Source organism: Andrographis paniculata, unplaced genomic scaffold (assembly GCF_009805555.1).
Source record: "Andrographis paniculata isolate CXL003 unplaced genomic scaffold, ASM980555v1 Contig87END, whole genome shotgun sequence".
Classification (NCBI taxonomy): domain Eukaryota; kingdom Viridiplantae; phylum Streptophyta; class Magnoliopsida; order Lamiales; family Acanthaceae; genus Andrographis; species Andrographis paniculata.
The window spans coordinates 3,429,744-3,448,763 of record NW_026137625.1 but is presented as its reverse complement, the minus strand read 5'-3'; the positions used below and the strand labels follow the sequence as shown (position 1 = coordinate 3,448,763).

The window sequence follows — 19,020 nt, the reverse complement described above, 5'->3', positions numbered from 1 at the left end:
AAAAAATTTTCTTAAAACTATTTTAAAATGACATTTAATTATAGAACTGAAATAATAATGAAACTACAATGGAACTCAAAAATAATTTTTTTAAAAAAATTTATCTTACGAATTTAATTAAAATAATTTATATTTATTAAATATACTTTAAATAAGTATAATTTACTAAAATAAAAAATATCAATGAACATGAACAGATAGAAAACGTATAGATTGTTTTAGAAATATTATTTTTGTATTTTTGAAAAAAATTTAACATTAATGAAATAATTGACTCAAATAAAACTCGAAGAAAATTTCCATTATTGGCACTTGGCAGTAATGAAGAGACAAGTGTTAAGTGCCTTCAATTTTAACTAAAGGCGCATTTATGATTACTGATAGGTTAAAACACGATTTTACATTTAAAAAAAAACAAAGAAAAAATTCAAAAATTTTGAATTGCGGAAAACCGCCATTTTTATTTTATTTTTTAATTTTTAATTCCATTTTCCATTTTCAATTATATATTCAAATTGCGTCTCTTTCCTTCTTCTCTCCAAATTCAAATCAAACAGCCGCCTCATCTCTCAACGGTACACTCACTCCACACAGATCGGTCGACCGTTCGTTTTCTTCCTTCTCCCATTTCCAGCTGAGATCGAGAGCAATGTAAGTGTTATCTTCTCTATCCGCTGCTGCTCTTTGCTTTTTTAGATTTTGTTTTGTATTCAGATTTTGGCCGAGGGCGGGTTGTGTATTTTGGATTCGGATTCAGAATTGATGCTTTGATTGGTTTGTTGACGCTGTTTTCATCTGTTTTGTTCCAGACGAGGAGATTAGGGTTTTGGTCGGCGGGATATGGAGAATCCGGAGTCGCAGAGTGTTAGGGTTGCAGTGAATATCCGACCGCTCGTTACTCCCGAGCTTCTCGTTGGATGTACTGATTGTATTACGGTTTATCCCGCTGAAAAGCAGGTTGAGTTTGAACTCTACATCATTTTATAATTTTGAGTGATTCTGGAAATGTTTCGAGCTAGAAGGTGGTTTATTTTGGTCTATTCGCATTCAAAATTGGGTTTAGGTTCAAGATCTACCTGAGTTTCGTACGCATTAAATCGATTTTAATTTTTCTTATTTATTGTGCAACTGCATTCATGGGAAAAAGGTTTTCATTGGTGTTGGTGCGTTGGCTGCGTAAACAGGTTCAAATCGGATCTCATGCATTCACATTTGACTGTGTATTTGGTAGCACGGGTTTGCCTTCTTCATCAATATTTGAGGAATGCGTTGCCCCATTGGTGGATGCTCTGCTGCATGGTTACAATGGCACAGTACTTGCCTATGGTCAGGTAGGGTATTTCTGTGTTTCATTGCATGTTTGCTAATATCCCTGAATTAGTCAACTGTTACCTTTTGAAAGATGCTGAAATTCCATTTCTATGTTGATAATTTTTGTGTTTTAGACTGGTTCCGGAAAGACATACACCATGGGCACAAATTATAATGGAGAGGAACAGAAGAATGGGGTCATTCCCAGAGTGATGGAAACCATTTTCAGCGAAGTTGAGACTTTGAAAGAGTCTACTGAATTTTTAATAAGAGTTTCATTTATTGAGGTAACAACTGTGTACACAATGCTAGTTTGGTGATGATTTTGTTGCTGTATCGTATTTTAATTTGTTTAAGTTTAACTTTGCAGATTTTCAAGGAAGAAGTATTTGATTTGCTTGATTCGAGGACTACAGGGCCTGCAAGAGTTCCTATTCAAATAAGAGAAAGAGTGAATGGAGGAATTGCCCTTGCTGGGGTTACAGAAGCCGAAGTGAGATCAAAAGAGGAGATGGCTTCATACTTGTTGCAGGGTTCTTTATCTCGTGCTACAGGTAGCACAAATATGAACAGTCAATCAAGGTGGGTTTTCAGCTCTTATATAGCTGTATATAAAAAGTTAATGGAAGTTTAATTATGTGTTTAGTGTTGATAAATTTTGAAAAACTATTGTCATTTACTTTCACTTTTGATCCCTCCAGTCGATCGCATGCTATTTTCACCATCTCCATGGAACAAAGGAGAATGGCCCATTCTTCAGGAGATGATGTTGGGGATGATGTTTTGACCGCGAAGCTTCACTTGGTGGATCTTGCTGGATCGGAACGAGCAAAACGGACTGGTGCAGATGGATTACGCTTACAAGAAGGTTATTTTTTTATATTAATTTCAATATGCACATTCAATTCCAGTGACAACTTCACCAATTTACTTTCATGCGCGGTTCTGCCACATGGTTATTCCCATATCTTATGCTATGCTGCTTTGACTTGAGTGGATGTTGATTATCTATTACTTTCAGAAGATTTAATGAAATTATATTTTCTGGTGAAATGTGATAAGGTATTCACATCAACAAGGGTTTGCTGGCTCTTGGAAATGTCATTAGTGCTTTGGGAGATGATAGGAAGCGCAAAGAAGGCGGGCATGTTCCTTACCGTGACAGCAAGTTGACACGCATACTTCAGGTAAGGATGTTATCATATTTCATTTATCATGAACTTTTAATATGTTCGCCAATTTTCCAATGTTCTAAACGTCTTCCAGAGAAATTGAGCGTAGTTATTACATATGAATTAATGTTCTCATGCTGCCTGTTGATTCCTTTGTGTAGGATTCCCTTGGCGGAAATAGCAAAACAGTTATGATTGGTATACTATCAACCTTTACTTAAAATGATAAAGAAGTCATTCTTTATTTTGCCACATGACAGTTAAGAATCCAATTATTCTTTTTTCTCTTCTAATAGCTATCATGTTTGACGTATTTCCAGCTTGTGTTAGCCCTGCTGATAGCAATGCCGAGGAGACACTTAATACACTGAAATATGCGAATCGAGCACGGAACATTCAGAACAAAGCAATTGTAAGCTACAAATTGAGTATTTAATTGTCAAAACAATTTTCAAATGATGCAGGATATTTACTTTGTTTTCCCCCTTTCTTTTTTGTTCAATTTTGTAGGTCAACCGTGATCCTATGGCTGCCCAACTACAAAGGATGCGAAGTCAAATAGAACAGTTACAATCAGAATTACTCTACTTCCGTGGAGAATCCAACGCACCAGCGGAGGAAATTAAAGTAAAATATTCCTGCCAGCTCTTAGTTTATTCCAAGCATCAATTTGTCAATATACATAAGACATTAGTCATGTTGTTTAACTTGAAATGTGTTACGTGACACTTGATACATAAAAAGTGGAATTAGTTTTTTATTCAGAAGCGTTTGATAGTTTATGAATCTCTATGTTTACTAAAACCTATATTTTTATTTCACTTTCTTGATTTTCAATTGATTTAGACTTTAATATTTCTTGGTCTCAGATTCTTAAGCACAAAATATCATTGCTCGAAGCAAGTAAAATGGAACTACAGGAGGCGTTGAGAGAATGTAGAATTGGTTATGATCACCTGTCACAGCGGGCTGTTGATGCTCAGGTTTGTAATCTTTTGATGTTAAATCAAATTCTGAAAGATATGAGTTTGAGGGTTACAAATGCTGTTAGCTTTATTGATCAAATGATGCATTAGGTGGAAAGGGATACACTGATGATGAAACTTCAATCAGCTCGAAATGGAAAACTTTTGGATGAAGATGACACTGCTTCTGATAAGGTTTGCTTTAGACTTTATTTTCTTTGTTTTTCATTTTCATATTTTTAACCTTCAATAATAAATCATTTTCCTTTCTTCAGGATTATGATATTGTGAAAAGTTATGTTAGTAAGATTCAGGAATTAGAGAGTGAACTTATGAGGATACGAAATTTAAGCCGTTTGAAACATGAGACTTCTGGAGATTATTTCGATTCAGAAGATGAAGCTCACTCAAGAAACTCTTATCTCATAGATTCTGATGTACAGACAATAGAATCTGATGGTATGATAGCTCTTCTGAAGTTCAAACTTTGTAACAACTACATGTTGTGAATGTATGTGATTTTCTTGATGAAGAATATCTGCACAAACAAGTCAGTTTAGGTGCTGCTTGCATAAACTCAATGTTTATGTCATGCAGATGTAGTTGAAGATGTCGAGAAGGAACTTGAGCATTCTTCTTTCCAGGAAAAGATGGATAGAGAACTCAGAGAATTGGATAAGAGACTCGAACAGAAAGAGGTAAAGTATTTGCAAGAGCACCCAAGTTTCAAACCTTGTTAATGAATTTCTAGTTAAATAATTTTTCACCGAGGTTTTGATGGTACGGACACGTCCAGAATCATAAGAACGTAAAGTGTTGGAATTTATTGAAGTCTTTCCAAAACAACTTTCCCAAAACAATTTGTTTTACCCGTCTTTGGATTCTGTGTTTGTAGTGTAAGTTTCAGTAGATGTTAGTTATAGGAACTGCTAATATTGATCTTTTCTCCCTTTGTATAAATTGATTTATGTAATACAGAATCAAAGTTGTTTACGAGGACTTTGTTTTTCTTTTCGGTATTCTTATGTTGGATATGTTCTCTGGAACATGATTTTGGCCTGGAGAGACTGTAGGACAGGCACTAGTTCTTGACTTCTCAATTTTCTTTTTTCTGACTTGAAAGGCTGAAATGAAACAATTTGCGAGTGGCGAAACTTCAGTTCTTAAGCAGCATTACGAGAAAAAAGTTCACGAGTTGGAGGTCGAAAAGAGGGCCTTACAGGTATGTTTGATTCCTTATTTTACACCTGGATATATTAATTGTTATGAGCGCTTATTATGCGTTTCTTTTTGTAGAAAGAGATCGAAGAACTCAGGCATAGTTATGCCAATATCAGTTCAAATTCTGATGATAGTGCTCAAAAACTGAAGGAGGAGTATCTTCAAAAACTCAATGTTCTTGAAACGCAGGTAAAAATCCATCTTGAAATGTTGTCTTCTGAATTATGTGCTTGTTTAATGACTTCGATCTCTCTACAGGTTGCTGAGTTGAAGAAAAAGCAGGATGCTCAAGCTCAACTTCTTAGGCAGAAACAAAAAAGTGACGAAGCTGCAAAAAGACTACAGGATGAGATCCACAGGATAAAAACACAAAAGGTTTGTTTTAACTTTGTGATATTTGCTGCTTGTATTCTCTGAAACATAAGTTCTGCGCGTGCTAATGGCGTTTTCCATGTGAAGGTTCAATTACAACAAAAGGTGAAGCAAGAATCTGAGCAATTCAGACAGTGGAAAGCATGTCGAGAAAAAGAAGTGCTTCAGGTAGATATTGAGATTTACATTTAAGCATAAAATAGTTTTGATCATATACTCAGTCCGATACCTGATTAATTTTTGGGTGGCCATTTCTTTAGCTTAAGAAGGAGGGCAGAAGAAATGAATACGAAATGCATAAACTGTTAGCACTCAACCAAAGGCAAAAGCTGGTAATTCTTGTCTTGGCATTACTGAGTTTTCTAAAATTATGTGAAGTTGAACTTCATAATATTTCGGGCCATCAACCAGGTATTGCAACGTAAGACTGAAGAAGCTGCTATGGCAACAAAAAGGCTTAAGGAGTTGCTTGATTCTCGCAAAGCTTCTCGAGAAGCTCCTGGTATGACATGGTTTTTTGGTCTTAATTTAATCTCACTGTACAACTTTTGTGATTTTAATCATTCTTTTGTGTATTGTATACAGGAAGTACCAAAGGTCCCGGGATTCAGGTATACGTGTCCCCCTTCAGGAAGATCTTTATAGATTTATATCGTTCCAAATGATGCATGCATGTATATCTCCATCTTACCAACTAACCTTTTTGTTTTGAAGGCATTACTGCAGGCCATTGAGCATGAACTTGAGGTGACTGTGCGGGTCCATGAAGTGCGATCGGAATATGAGCGGCAAATGAAAGAGTAAATTCTCAAAGTTTCTTGCGACCTACACATTTTCTCATAGCACATTGAATATTTCTGCTTTTGGCATTTGCATTTATCAATTTTATCTTTTTTTTTTCTTGTATCTAATACTGTAAGTCTTATTGCATATTTAGTTCATCACTGCTTCAGATGGTGTGATTCTTGATTTCGAATATTTTCAGGAGGGTGAAAATGGCTGATGAGATACAGAGACTGAAAGAAGAAGCACTTATTGCAAAGCAGCAGAACTTGAGGTATAAAATGCACAGCTGAAAAATGTTTTATTACATGTCGATTCTCTTGGCATTAGTTAATTCTTACAATGTAACTTCTTTTGGTTTTATTCCATTGTAGCAATTTTCCAGAGACAATGTCTCCCGGCGCCAGATCTTCGAGAGTTTTTGCTCTCGAAAACATGCTTTCGACTTCTTCAAGTACACTTGTTTCCATGGCATCTCACCTTTCCGAAGCAGAGGAGCGCGAAAAAGCATTCAGTGGCAGAGGAAGATGGAACCAAGTTCGTTCTTTGGCTGAAGCGAAGAATGTCATGAATTTTCTGTTTAACTTGGCTTCCTCCTCCAGGTACAACATCCTCTTGTCTTACATGGTCCCATGTTTCAATGAAGTTTAGCATGTCTCGGAAATCCATCGATAACAATTGCTTTTCCACCAAACCACAGATGCCAACTAACAGATAAAGAAGTTGAATGTAGAGAAAAGGATTCCGAAATTAGAAATTTGAAGGAGAAAGTAGTGAATTTGGTTCGACAACTCGAGCAGCAAAAGGTTGAGCTCAGTCGCCGTGATGGCCATGTTTATGATTTGCGACCGAAGGTATGTTTGTTTGCGGGTTTAAGTTTTTTAACACTAAAAATTTGAATTTGACTAATTGTTTGATATGTGAAATTTTTTAATATAATACTTTCTCTATCCCATAACAACGTATCCATTTTCATTTTTAATAATTGTATTATCTACTAACATTACAAATATCCTTTCAATTTACAATATATTACAAAAATATTATTATTCTTATTTTTTCTATATTTCAATATAATATTAATATTTTTAAAACATCGTTTAAAAAATAAATGGATAGTTAAATATGAGATGGAAAGAGTATAAAAAATAAAAAATAAGTGCTATATTGATGCAATGCAATTGGTTTCCTCTACTTCAGGGACTCCGCAACTCGATTGCTTTCGGTAGCGGCACGGGCAACGGGCTTGAGCTACAGGAAGACATGGTTACATCAGATGACGACGACGACGAGTGGGAAAAGACGAAGGAAAGGAGAAAACGGCCAGCGAAGAAAAGGAATTCACGATCAAATAGCCAAGAAACACCTGCCCAGTTGGAACAGCAACCGATCATAATTCTCTCCACGCCGGAAGCGCCATGCTGCACGTGCACCAGAAGCTCATACTGCAAGACGTCGAGATGCGAATGCCGAGCAGCGAACGGGAACTGCAGCCACTCGTGCAGCTGTGAGCCCACGAGATGCAGCAACAGGGGAGCAGCAGCTACAACAACAGACAACTTGTTGCAGCCAGAACTGATTGACATTAGCGGGGATACTTCCGGGACGGACGAAGAACGAAGCCGCCACCTCGCCTCTCACGGCGCTAGGCTTCTTCAAACTGCGTTGTCTGATAAACCGTTGTCTGAAGGAGGCAATGCTGCTGCTACTACGAGGAAGCCATTGTCGGACATTGGGAATAATGTGGCGGTAAGTTTGCTTGTAAGGAGTATTATTCGTAAACTTGTGGGTAGAGCTACTAAACGAGCCGAGCGAGCTCGAGTATTGGTTATTCAAGCTCGACTCGAACTTGTTAATGGTACAGGTTCGGCTCGGCTTGGCTCATTAAGAATTCAAGCCAAAATAGTGCCTCGAGTTCGGTTTGAATTTTATACCTATTCTATGTATTTTTTAATATATAAATTTTAAATATATTAAATTTGATTCATAATTTTTTAAAATAAAATATTTAAATTTTAATAATAAATGTAAATTGATATTAATATATAAATCATATAAATTCTATCTTTATAAACGAGTTGATTCGTTTAACAGCTCTACATGTGGGTGGTTCTTATGTGTTTTCTTGTCTCAGGCAAATTCGGGCATACCTAGGCCTAATAATGCTGCGAGGAAAAAGTGGCGGAGATCGGTTATTCAGCTGGTGCCTGCGACACCACCGGCGACTACTACGACTACGACTAGTATGGATGTGGAGAATGGTGAGGCGAAGGGAGTGGGGAGTTGGGAAGGCGATATTCCGTTGAAGTTGCCGAGAGCGATGAGGTCTAATAACAACAACAGTATTACTAGTCAGCAGCAGCAGCAGCTTAAAGAGAGGAACTGTGATCCACAGGAGTCGGGAGTCGTGGACAATTCGACGATGGAGATTGGTGGGAGTAAAGATGGGAAGGAGAATCGGAGGATGGAATGATTGATTGAAGTTGTTGCAGGTATGGTAGGTTGTTTTGTTGATTCGATTATTTTGGTATGGTTGTGGTTGTGGTTGGTGGATGATTGATTGAGTGAGTGATGTTTGGGTTGGGAATGGACATTGAGTATGATTGATTATTATGGTTATGGTTATGATTGTCCGTGAAAGGACTTGAGCGAGGAATGAATTGGATGACTTATCATGGTGTATCGATGAATGACAACTTGTCTAGTGTTAGACTAGTTGTAGTACACTACTGTGTTTGCTTGCATAATTATTATTATTATTATTATTATAATCTCCTTGTTTTGGATTAGATTTAGATTGAGGTTAGATTATATTTTTTTTCCGTCATTTAATTTTTGTGCTCATTTGACCGAATTTTAAGAAAAATAATAAAAATAAAATTTAGATTACAAACAAATGAATATAAATTTAAATGATTATTAATATAATTAAAAAAATTTAGAATAAACGATATACTCTATAAAGTAATATTTTAAATATGAACATATATTCTTATTTCACATTTCACAGAATATATGTCATCTGTATTTTTATTTTGTTGCACTTTTTACCGGTACTATTATTAAAAATTTTCAAATCAACATTGTAATCAAACAGCTCAAACAAACATCCTTAAAAACTTGTTATTAGTTCTTCAAACCTAAAAAAAAAAAAATCTATGAGGGGCTACAAATGTGTGTTCTGATTTGAAAATACAACAATATATGTATGTATTATATATATAACTACGAATGCTAATTTTACCCAACCATTTTCACATAAGAATGTGAATAGAATGAACAAAAACAAAAATTATACAACATAAAACATCAATCCATAATATGATTCAAGAGGATAAATAAATTCCAAGCAATACTGATATCTATCATTTATGCTAATAATTTTTACATAAACAGAAATTTTCACATATAGCATCATTTATGAATAACATTCCCATTACCAGTCACAAGACATAAATAATATTCTTCTCTATGGGATCTTTTAAAACAAGGTCGATGGGGAGGGAGGGAGGTGGAGAATATAAGAAAAAAGAAAGGCCCTGTCTTGTAAATAGAACAAAGAACAATTTACGTGACGGTCTTGGGGACTTTAGATTAGCTCTAGAGTTGGCGTCAAACAAGCTTCCAAAGTTAACGAAAAATTTTACCATAGGGTGATCCGTTGTGATCACCAAACATCCCTCAGGTATCGGCCATCCATCTGAAGTTTCTTAACTATAGACTCTGCCTTTGATGAATCGACATTTTCCTAGAGGCCACATACACAAAATAAATATTACTAGAAGCTGAAATGTGCCATAAATACAAATGTGGGCATTCAATAGCTTGTTAGATTATTGGTGGGGGATGTCTACAAACCTGCGTTTGGACGATGGTGTGCAATGTACGATGAACATCTCTCGCCATCCCCTTTGCATCTCCACACACATAGAGATATCCTTTCTGAGAGATCAAACTCCAAACTTGATCTGCCTGCAATGTGAAGAAGGAATTAATCACAACTTTCTATCAGTAAGTTTTAGGCATCCGACTTAAAAATCCTCAAATAAAAACTCTAAGGCATAAAAACTATAGCTTGTACTGCATCCTGTGAGAAAGTTACTTAATACTCATAATTTATGTATCATTCAAATTTTGTTAGGGTCCTGCTCGCCACTTTATTTCGTAGAGCAACTGGCTAAAGTTCTATTTAAGTTTGATAAATACAAAATATAAATTTCCAGGTGCACAATGCCATCACCATTGGAAAGATAAAGTGAGAAATACAAGGGGCTAGCACAGTTACAAGGGGATATCGTGATAATTCACAAGCAAACTAGTAGCCTACCTTTTCCAGCATCTTATGTTGAACATATTCCTTTTGTTGTCCCTCCCTTGAGAATGCAACAATCAGCTCGGATATTACTCCTTGATCCACAAAATCATTCAGCTCATTTTCATAAATAAAATCCTAAAAACAAAGGTGAATATCCAGATAAAGATTATTAACCTCCACGCTTCTAAATGCAATGATTACATAAAGTGAGAACTATTCTAACCTGACGGCGGTTCCTACAACCAAAAAAAAATAGAGCAGGCCCAAGTTGAGCGCCGTCATTTTTCAGAGCCATTCTTTCCTGGAATATACATTCATTACAAGTGCTTCTCTTCACAAATAAAAGTCATCACCATATTTTGAATCGCATTTTAATACCTGTAAAAATCCTCTAAAAGGTGCCAACCCTGTTCCAGGACCCACCATGACAATTGGAATAGAAGAATCAGCAGGCAATTTGAAATTCGATGGCCTGATAAAAATAGGAGCCCAGCTACAGCTACTGCTTTTCTCCAAGGGAACTGCATGCTGAACATATTTTTGAAAAAGGTTAGCTGTGTCAACCACATTATGAAAAACAATAAAAAATTGGGGCGGCCGTAGTAACCATTTTAGGAGGAAACTCTAAAAATCTCAAAGAACTCCCCAGTTGCCTCCCACTATCCTTACCAATAGTTTGATCCCAATTAGAAATAAGAATTATAAAAAGCTATCAAAGCCAAAATTTCCCAGCCAAAAACAATTTGCACTAACCTTGCAACTTTCTAGAGATAATGAGTAATTTAAGATTGTTAATAAAAAAAAATACAGAAAATTCAAATATTGTACAAGCGGGTGGCAAATGATAATGTTGATAATAAAGATCATTTTTGTGAAACGAGCAAAGCTAGATTATGCATTTTCCTTCAAAAAAGAAGAGATATGAGGCGTTACCGCGTTAGTTCGTTCGCACTCATTATTCTATAGCAAGAACTGAGAACTCATGAAAAAAATTAGGGGTTAAGAACTTCAACAAAACAATCTAAATTTCTGTGTATTCCGGAAAAGTAAAGAGCAAGAAAATGACACCCAGATAACAAGAAAATTTCTCTTCACCACACTCCTAGAAACAGCAACAATCTAGCTGATTTCCTAGTCAAGCATGAAGCTACAAACAGAAAGGAACTTCTTTGCATGGCTATAAGGTCTTCCCCTAGTGTTTTTACTTTTACTATGGAACTAAACCAATCGAAATGTTTTGGTTCTTCCGAACCAAGGTTCCATTGTGGTGTTTTATATTCAGTATTCACTCCCTAAATCTTTATAGAAAAAGTTTTTACACATCAAATGCCATTAATTTAACTTCAAAAAAAAAAAAAAAAACACACACACACACACACACAATTAACATGATTATTATTAATCGGGCCCCCAAGAGAAATAGAAATTCAGAGCACTGGGTAGCATCTTGACTTTTTAGACAACCTTTAGAATTCAAATATTAGAGCATGGAAGATATTTACGAGAACAGTATAATTCAAACAACAACCATATACTTTTTTTCTCAATCTTACATATTCAGCTCCATACCTTCATCCAGGTCGAACACACTCCTTTATGAATTCGGCCAGTCGGACTTGGACCATAAACTAGAGCACATGTCACATGAACACGAGTTGGGGCAAACCTAAACCAATCGAATAAGCACTACAGATCAATATGATGGTGAGTTTTCATTAAAATCATTTTGCATTTGGGTAGTTCAAGCACTCTTGAGCCAAAAAAACTAAAATATACCTTGGAGATGAAGATATAGAATAGTAGCGTGGCTGCAGACGTGGAGCAATTGCAGCAAAAAATACCCCAAGTGGAGGTTTTGAAGAAGGAAACTCAGCCATTACCTCAAGGAGACTTCTCTGACTGCCAACAACCCATTGTGCATACTCATCCTAAAATATACATGTATAAGAGATTAATTTAAGACTTTATTAGTTCATCAGGCATAACAAGCCAAAGTGTTTACAGCTCTCGGCCTTCACATTCCAACACCAGAGTAATAAGAACAAACTTGAAAGAGAGAAGATTACTCTACCTTTCCCTGAGGGGATGCCAAGAATTTAAGCTTTTCAGCTTCATTGGTTTCAGAAGCATGTGCGGCTAATGCAGTCAAAGCAGCCTGGAGCCATATTCAAGGGGTTTGACCGGACCAAGAAACCCATATTCACAAATCTCAGATGATGGGCGGAAAAAAAGGTAGACATAAAGAACATGAGGAGGAAAAATTAACACCTTTCGAGGTGGATTCAACAGGTCAGCGTGGTGTGCCAGTGCAGAACGAAGTGTGCAGGGGCCAGGAAATGGAGGTGGTAATGAACCTCCAATTGGAGAGCCATCATCCTTGTCAGAGTGGATGGAAAATAGTAAATCCAAAGGCTGTCCCAATAGTTTAGATGCTTCTTCGACAGTTTCATCGCAATTTTCAGCAAAAACACCAACATGATCTCCAGTCTCATATCTGAGAACAAAGGACAAAAGAAGGATGATCATATTCTATACCACACCTGAAATAGTTAGGGGTATACATAACAAAGATAGTAAAACTAACAAACACAAAAAGTTACATGAAAGTATAAACTTTATTTGAGCAGGTTAAGGATATTATATACATGTAACAAGGGTATTGATTTAGAACACATAATTGAATTATAAATGCAGTGTACAGTCAGTCCAAATGCTTTAGTGAAACATCAATTCTTACATAATACACATTGAGGTTTGGAATTGTAAAGCCACCGAACCTAGTTAATGATGGTGATTGTGTTTCAAGTAACTTTGCAACATATTCATTCATTGAATTTAAGTTAACAGGTTTACTGGTGAGCAGTTCTCAGAGTATGCACAAGAACGGAAGAGAGGCCAAAATAAATGACAACTGTTAGAGAAGACAATGTAATGTAAAAGACTTACACTATACCAGTTCCAGATATGTCAAACTCCAGATGTATACATGAACGGTCAGATTCAGGGGTGTGAAGTTCTCTCTGAACAGCAACATTGACTCTTCATGAGGCAAACAGTAAGCTAGTTAGTGAACAGAGGCAGATACACATGCAAAGAAAACAGAATACCTGCAAGGGTGATGAAGATCATATGAAGCATCCCCATTAGCAACAAATGCATGATTGTCATCATAAGATGGAATAGCAGCATCATGGATCACAACTCTATATTCTGGTATTGCAGCTGTATAAGGGGTAGAGACAGAGTCCAAACTTTCTTCACCCCTCAGAATTTGATCTAATTCAGGCCATAGTTGCTCTTTCCTAAAGACAAACCAGATTCTAGCCATTAGCAGCAAGTATTGTATTCATAGTGTATTCATGAGTGTAAATAAGCATTAAAAAAAAGGCATCGTCTCAGATACTTAAGAATTTATTAGCAGAAGGCAAGTATATACCATACCAGGCAGTGAAATCATCTTCGATGCATTGATCATCATCTCCTAGACCTAGTTGTACCAGACGTTTTGCACCTGAAACAACGTAGCAATCAACAGCTGTTAACCTGCCTGTCAATATTGTGCAGAAATATTAAGCATATGCCTAATGAAATGCTATGATGCCCTCTGACACTAAAGCAGAAACTGTTAAATCAACATGACTAGATTACTTGAATACACTTTTAAAAACAAAAAAAGAACTCAATTACTAGAATACACAGTTCAGCACCAGGCTTAGAAATCCATCACAGGGTTTTCCTTCCTCAGAAATAATGACTAGGCACAAACATAAATAAGTAAACAAAAGCATGGAAAACCATGATATGCAAAGTAATGAAAATAATGACCGAGAAGAGCAGGTTAACTCAAGTCTCAAAAGCATGTGAATTTCATCAATATAGTTTACCAAAACTATAATTTCCTTATAAAAAAGCAGTTTCCTTCCTGCCACCACAATAACTTGATAAGTCCGAGGAATTTGTATATACCTAATGTTTTTTGCATGGCCTTCTAGAACAGATAATATTAAAAAACATAAACTAGAACAATAGGCCATATAATGACCATAGCTTGTTCAATATAATATTTGGTAATACAAATTCAGAAAAGGCTAATATAAACTTTAAAATTAAATGTTAACAATAAATCCATGTAGCCAATTCCTCATAGTTAAATCAGAATTTAATTCATGGATCAACAGGGTTGCGTATTTGGACAACCAAACACACATGAATAGAAAATGAGTTTTAAGTTTAAATATATATATATATATGTTAAGTGCATCTTTCTTTATTTCTCAGAAAAGATATTCATCAAAGGCTGAGACTACTGGTTAAACCCTTGGAATATGCTAGTAGATTCATGAATAAGAGACTGGTGTAGAACTAAAATTTTATAAAAAGTAAAACGTGTGTGTGTGTGCCCGCGCCCACTTGAAAAAATATACCTTGCTCACTAAGCTTCTCATCAATGACCTTTCCAATCTGTTTCACAAAAAAAAAAAAAAAAAAAAAAGGACCATTAGACAAGTAATAAGAATGGTTAATGAAATGAAATAAAAGGATAAGCTCAAGAAAATGTTAAACTAGTACTGATGTACTGATGTTATCCCCAAAATTATCGAACCAAGACTACCACTTTTGAAAGAATATTACTCTTAACAAGATACCTTGTTAAAATGTTCATATTGGCGATTACCCAAACCAAATATTCCATAGGAAAGCTGCTGAAGCCAGGGTTCTCTTTCTTCCCCCTATATTATGTACCACAGATGGTCACAATAAAACTAAACCGAGAATGCAATCAACCAATAAAATCATCTAACTGACCTCAGTGAACCATTTATAAAATCTAGCAGCATTATCAGTTGGCTCACCATCTCCATAACTGTAAAGCATCTCAAGTGATGGAAATAATTTCAGGGAGGAAAATTTTGAAATATATACAATATATATCTTGAGATCAAGTTAATAAGTAATATTATTCATCATCGTTGAGTAAGCTTCAATCCTACTATGAATAATATCATTGACAAGTATAAACGAAAAACAAACTTGTCTTACGTAGCGACCATGAAAAATGCTAGAGTCTCTTTCTTCAGCTTTTCCTCGTATTGGTCGTCATCTTGAGCATAATCATCCTAAAAGAAGAGGAGAAGAAAGACAAGCCATATAACACAATCCGTGATAGACTAAATGGAAAGTATCTTCGTCCAAAACAACATACCATGTCCACAACTTTAACAACCGCCTTATCATATCTTGCCTTGATCTCTTCGGCTAATGCCTATATAAAACACAGCATGTCATGAGCATGTATCAAATATTAACATACCTCATTGCAAGATTAGATGAAACCAAATATAGTAGTGCTATCTGCTCTACCAAAACAAAAGCAACAGAATGCATTTCTTCCCAACTTATACGGTGTCACAAGTGAATTTCATTGTCAAGAAATTACACTAGTGCTACTTGGTACTAATCATTGCCAAATTCATACTTTAAAATCCTATTTTTAATAATATTTCCAGCCTCTTTAAGCAAGTTGGTACTTAATCGGCAATAAGCTCGTGAAACAACCATATTAACCAATGTCACCAAAACCTTCAAGAACCAAAGCATCATCAACTTATTGTCAAAGAAAGAATGATTTTGGAAAACAAAAAATTAAGTTTACAACAATACTGTCATGCTTTGATAAAGAAAGATGAACTCAACAAGCATGCATATTGCATATAGGCTAGAAAGTGTTCTTAAACAAACACTAACCCCGGTCTTGGAAAATAGGGACCAAATCGGTTAAGGGGTTAAATCTTGCTCAAGGGAGTACAAAAAAATAAGGCACAATTCTTCCATTTCAGACACAAGAACCTATCATTTTCCATGCTCGAGAAATAGTTCTGAAATGATATAGAAATCAGCAACTATTTAACGCAACCTTTAATTGATCCAATTCACTTTCTTTGGCTACGAAAGAGGTGCCTAGAGATTATAAGGGGTACTGAAGGCAACATAAGTCCTATTGGTCAATGTGAACCAAATGAAGTAAAATATACTATTCAGTCTTGAGCATAAGTGTGTTTGGTTAAAATCACTACTATTCTACACGTTCAAAATAAAATTATACTGTTATATCTCACAAAATATCACATCAAAAATTCTATCTAAACCAAAAAAATCAAATCAAACCACCAATTTGGAATCAAAACCAAGCAAAGTTCACCATTAACAAGTCAACTAAGAAAACTAAACTCATATACTCATAATAACCCTTCTTGACATTTTTTCAGTATGAAATCAACATGGCAGATAAACAAGCAAACAACAGGTAGCATTTCTCCCAAAGTTCTAACTATCGATTTCACCCAAAAAGGCGAATATATTGCTTCCTGGATACGATCATGGCCGTTTCCCCGACTTTTTTTTTAATCAAAGTCGTGCATTATCCAAAACAGAAAAGTGAAGTAAATTGAATTTCCGGTAAAATCTCTACCAAAATAATACCTTAGCGAATCCCTCGGCGGTGCCGGTCTGCGTCCCGAAGAAGATGGTGAGCTTGGTCTTGTCTGGCCCCACATATTCGTCCTCGTCGTCGTCCTTGAGCGAGACCGGCTTGGGAACGACGACCTGCCTGGCATCCTTGCTTCTATTATCGCCCGATCTCTTCCAAAGAAAGACGAGCAGCCCCAAAATCACGGCTACTGAGGTGGTAAGCACCAACACCACAGTCTCGTCCCCGAGCTTGACCCCAAGGGCTTGCTCGACGGATCTCAACAGCTCCAGCCGCGAATCCATTGGAGATTTCGGATGGTGCCGGCCGGCCGGAGACGGCGCTTGGATGGTGGCGTTGACTGTCGGAAAGTGGGTCGGTGCGGATCAAAAGGGCTCCTCCTTTTTAGTTTTTCCTTTTCCTCCGCAGAAAAATTTTCAATTTAGGCAAAAATTAATTAATTGTCAATTTCGGGTGGATACGTATTTGTATTTGTATTTATATTTATTTTTACTATTTTTTTATTTTTATACGTATGTGCGTTCTAGTGTATGGTGGATTCCAAAACTTCCGTTTTCTTTTGAAAAACTAAGATGGATAATATTATATTATCCGATCCAATTTGTACTTATTGTGTACTTGTGTTCTATATAATTGAAAATTTTAAAAATAAAAAATAAATAAATAAGTATTTCAAATATTTAAAAGTATTAGTTATTTAGCAATAAAGTATAAAAAAAATAAATTCGAAAAGTATAAAATTTTATAATAAAAAGTATGAAAGTTTTTAGATTTTTTTTTTTTTTTATGGTATATGAAATTATGTATTGGTAATATAAAAAATATATATTTTATTGAATATTTAACTTTTTATAAATACAAATTGTATGTTTTTTTTCGTATTTTAATATATTTGGATTTCTGTATAATTAAATGTCCTCTATAATAATATTTATTTTTATAATTATTAATACAATTTAATTTATAATATTATTTAATTATATTTAATAAAATATCTAAATTATATTTTTTTTTTATAGATGCTTGAAAGTATTTTATATAAATGTAATGATATTTTTTTTATATATTTTGATTTTATTTATAGTATATGTTAATTTTTAATCAATACAAATAAATTGATAAGAATAATATAAAATATATTGTTAAAATCTATTTTATAATTTTAAATAAAAAATTAATAATCTTTAATATATTATTACATATTATATTGCTATACTTAAAAAAATTGTATTAGTATAATTTATAATAAAATAATGAAAGGTATTTTAGGTAAATAAAAAATAATATTATATAAACAAAGTAAATATATAATATAATTTTATCGAATATTTAATAATGCAAAATAAGTATTTATCAATCAATTAATTATATAATTCACTAAAATAATTTATTTATTTTTTTTATAAATGTTTTTTTCTTTTACTCAAATTTTTTTAGTATATTTTTTATAAAAAAAGTAAATATTAATTACACTTATTATTTTTATATTATATATACAATTTTTTATACTTCTTAAAAAATATTCTTTCAAATCAAAACACAACTTATGTTTTAAATATATGAAATTTATAAATTAAAATAACTAAAACTAAATCATAAAAAAAACACTATAGACATAAATTAATATGCTGGAAAAATTTGATAATTATAATTTCTTATTATTAGAAAGAAAATTTGTAAAATAAAGAAAATAATTAAAAAATTACTATAATAATATACATCATTTTCTAAATGATTAAGAGAATTATATTGATTTTCAAATTACAAATAAATTATAAAAATTTTGTTTATTTTCTTAAAAAAAAAAAAAAAAAAAAGACACATTCATGTATTACATCACATTAAAAATAAATTATTTTTTGAATTATTATATTTTTTATATTAAATATGAGAATTATATTGATAATCTTTCGTAATTATTATTTAAATGATACAATATATATTTATTTTAAAAAATTGATATTTTTTTATATTTTTAACGCACTTATCATATTTAACATAAAGAATATATTTATATATATATAAAAAAAAACACAAATAAACCAAATTCAATATTTTATTTTAAATTATTGATTTTTATAAATAAATAAAATATATATTTATATATATATATATTGTATTTATGATAAATATACATACAATGATGTGTTTCTTTGGGATTTGAATTTTTTTTGCTAGAATTTTAAAAATAAATATTTAAAATTTAAATAAATATAAATAAATGTTTATGTAATGAATATAAAATTAATTTTTAATGTAATATAAAAAATAGGTAAAATAACAAAAAAACTCCGTGGTTTACTAAATCTGGTGAAAATCCTCGGTAGTCTTAAAATTTCAAAAAACGGTTTGTAAAATGTTACAAAAAAATCCACCTTCTATTAAGATTTAACG

General features: G+C 33.8%; 2 protein-coding genes across 2 annotated transcripts; one reads left to right on the top strand and one right to left on the bottom strand.

Moving 5' to 3' along the window:
• The first annotated feature begins 540 nt into the window (after positions 1 to 540).
• Positions 541 to 8,579, top strand: LOC127242748 (kinesin-like protein KIN-4C). Its single transcript, XM_051262434.1, has 27 exons — positions 541 to 651; positions 810 to 957; positions 1,185 to 1,331; positions 1,446 to 1,598; positions 1,682 to 1,893; positions 2,013 to 2,179; positions 2,374 to 2,498; positions 2,645 to 2,681; positions 2,804 to 2,895; positions 2,994 to 3,110; positions 3,353 to 3,466; positions 3,560 to 3,643; positions 3,724 to 3,907; positions 4,046 to 4,146; positions 4,572 to 4,670; positions 4,745 to 4,858; positions 4,928 to 5,044; positions 5,129 to 5,209; positions 5,302 to 5,373; positions 5,453 to 5,543; positions 5,627 to 5,652; positions 5,756 to 5,841; positions 6,027 to 6,098; positions 6,199 to 6,426; positions 6,525 to 6,678; positions 7,025 to 7,573; positions 7,959 to 8,579. Exons 2-27 carry the CDS (start codon positions 841 to 843, stop codon positions 8,295 to 8,297), a joined length of 3,678 nt encoding a protein of 1,225 aa, XP_051118391.1. The 5' UTR covers positions 541 to 651; positions 810 to 840; the 3' UTR covers positions 8,298 to 8,579.
• A 537-nt stretch (positions 8,580 to 9,116) lies between these two features.
• On the bottom strand, positions 9,117 to 17,070 carry LOC127242623 (NADPH--cytochrome P450 reductase). The gene is made up of 18 exons (XM_051262229.1): positions 16,620 to 17,070; positions 15,343 to 15,402; positions 15,180 to 15,256; positions 14,946 to 15,003; positions 14,786 to 14,869; positions 14,564 to 14,600; positions 13,581 to 13,650; positions 13,247 to 13,441; positions 13,086 to 13,178; positions 12,408 to 12,633; positions 12,211 to 12,294; positions 11,916 to 12,067; positions 11,709 to 11,805; positions 10,518 to 10,667; positions 10,363 to 10,440; positions 10,152 to 10,274; positions 9,683 to 9,796; positions 9,117 to 9,572 (listed from the first exon to the last, which is right to left on the bottom strand). The coding sequence occupies exons 1-18, from the start codon at positions 16,908 to 16,910 to the stop codon at positions 9,492 to 9,494; spliced, it is 2,070 nt and encodes a 689-aa protein (XP_051118186.1). The 5' UTR covers positions 16,911 to 17,070; the 3' UTR covers positions 9,117 to 9,491.
• Between the last annotated feature and the right edge of the window lie 1,950 nt (positions 17,071 to 19,020).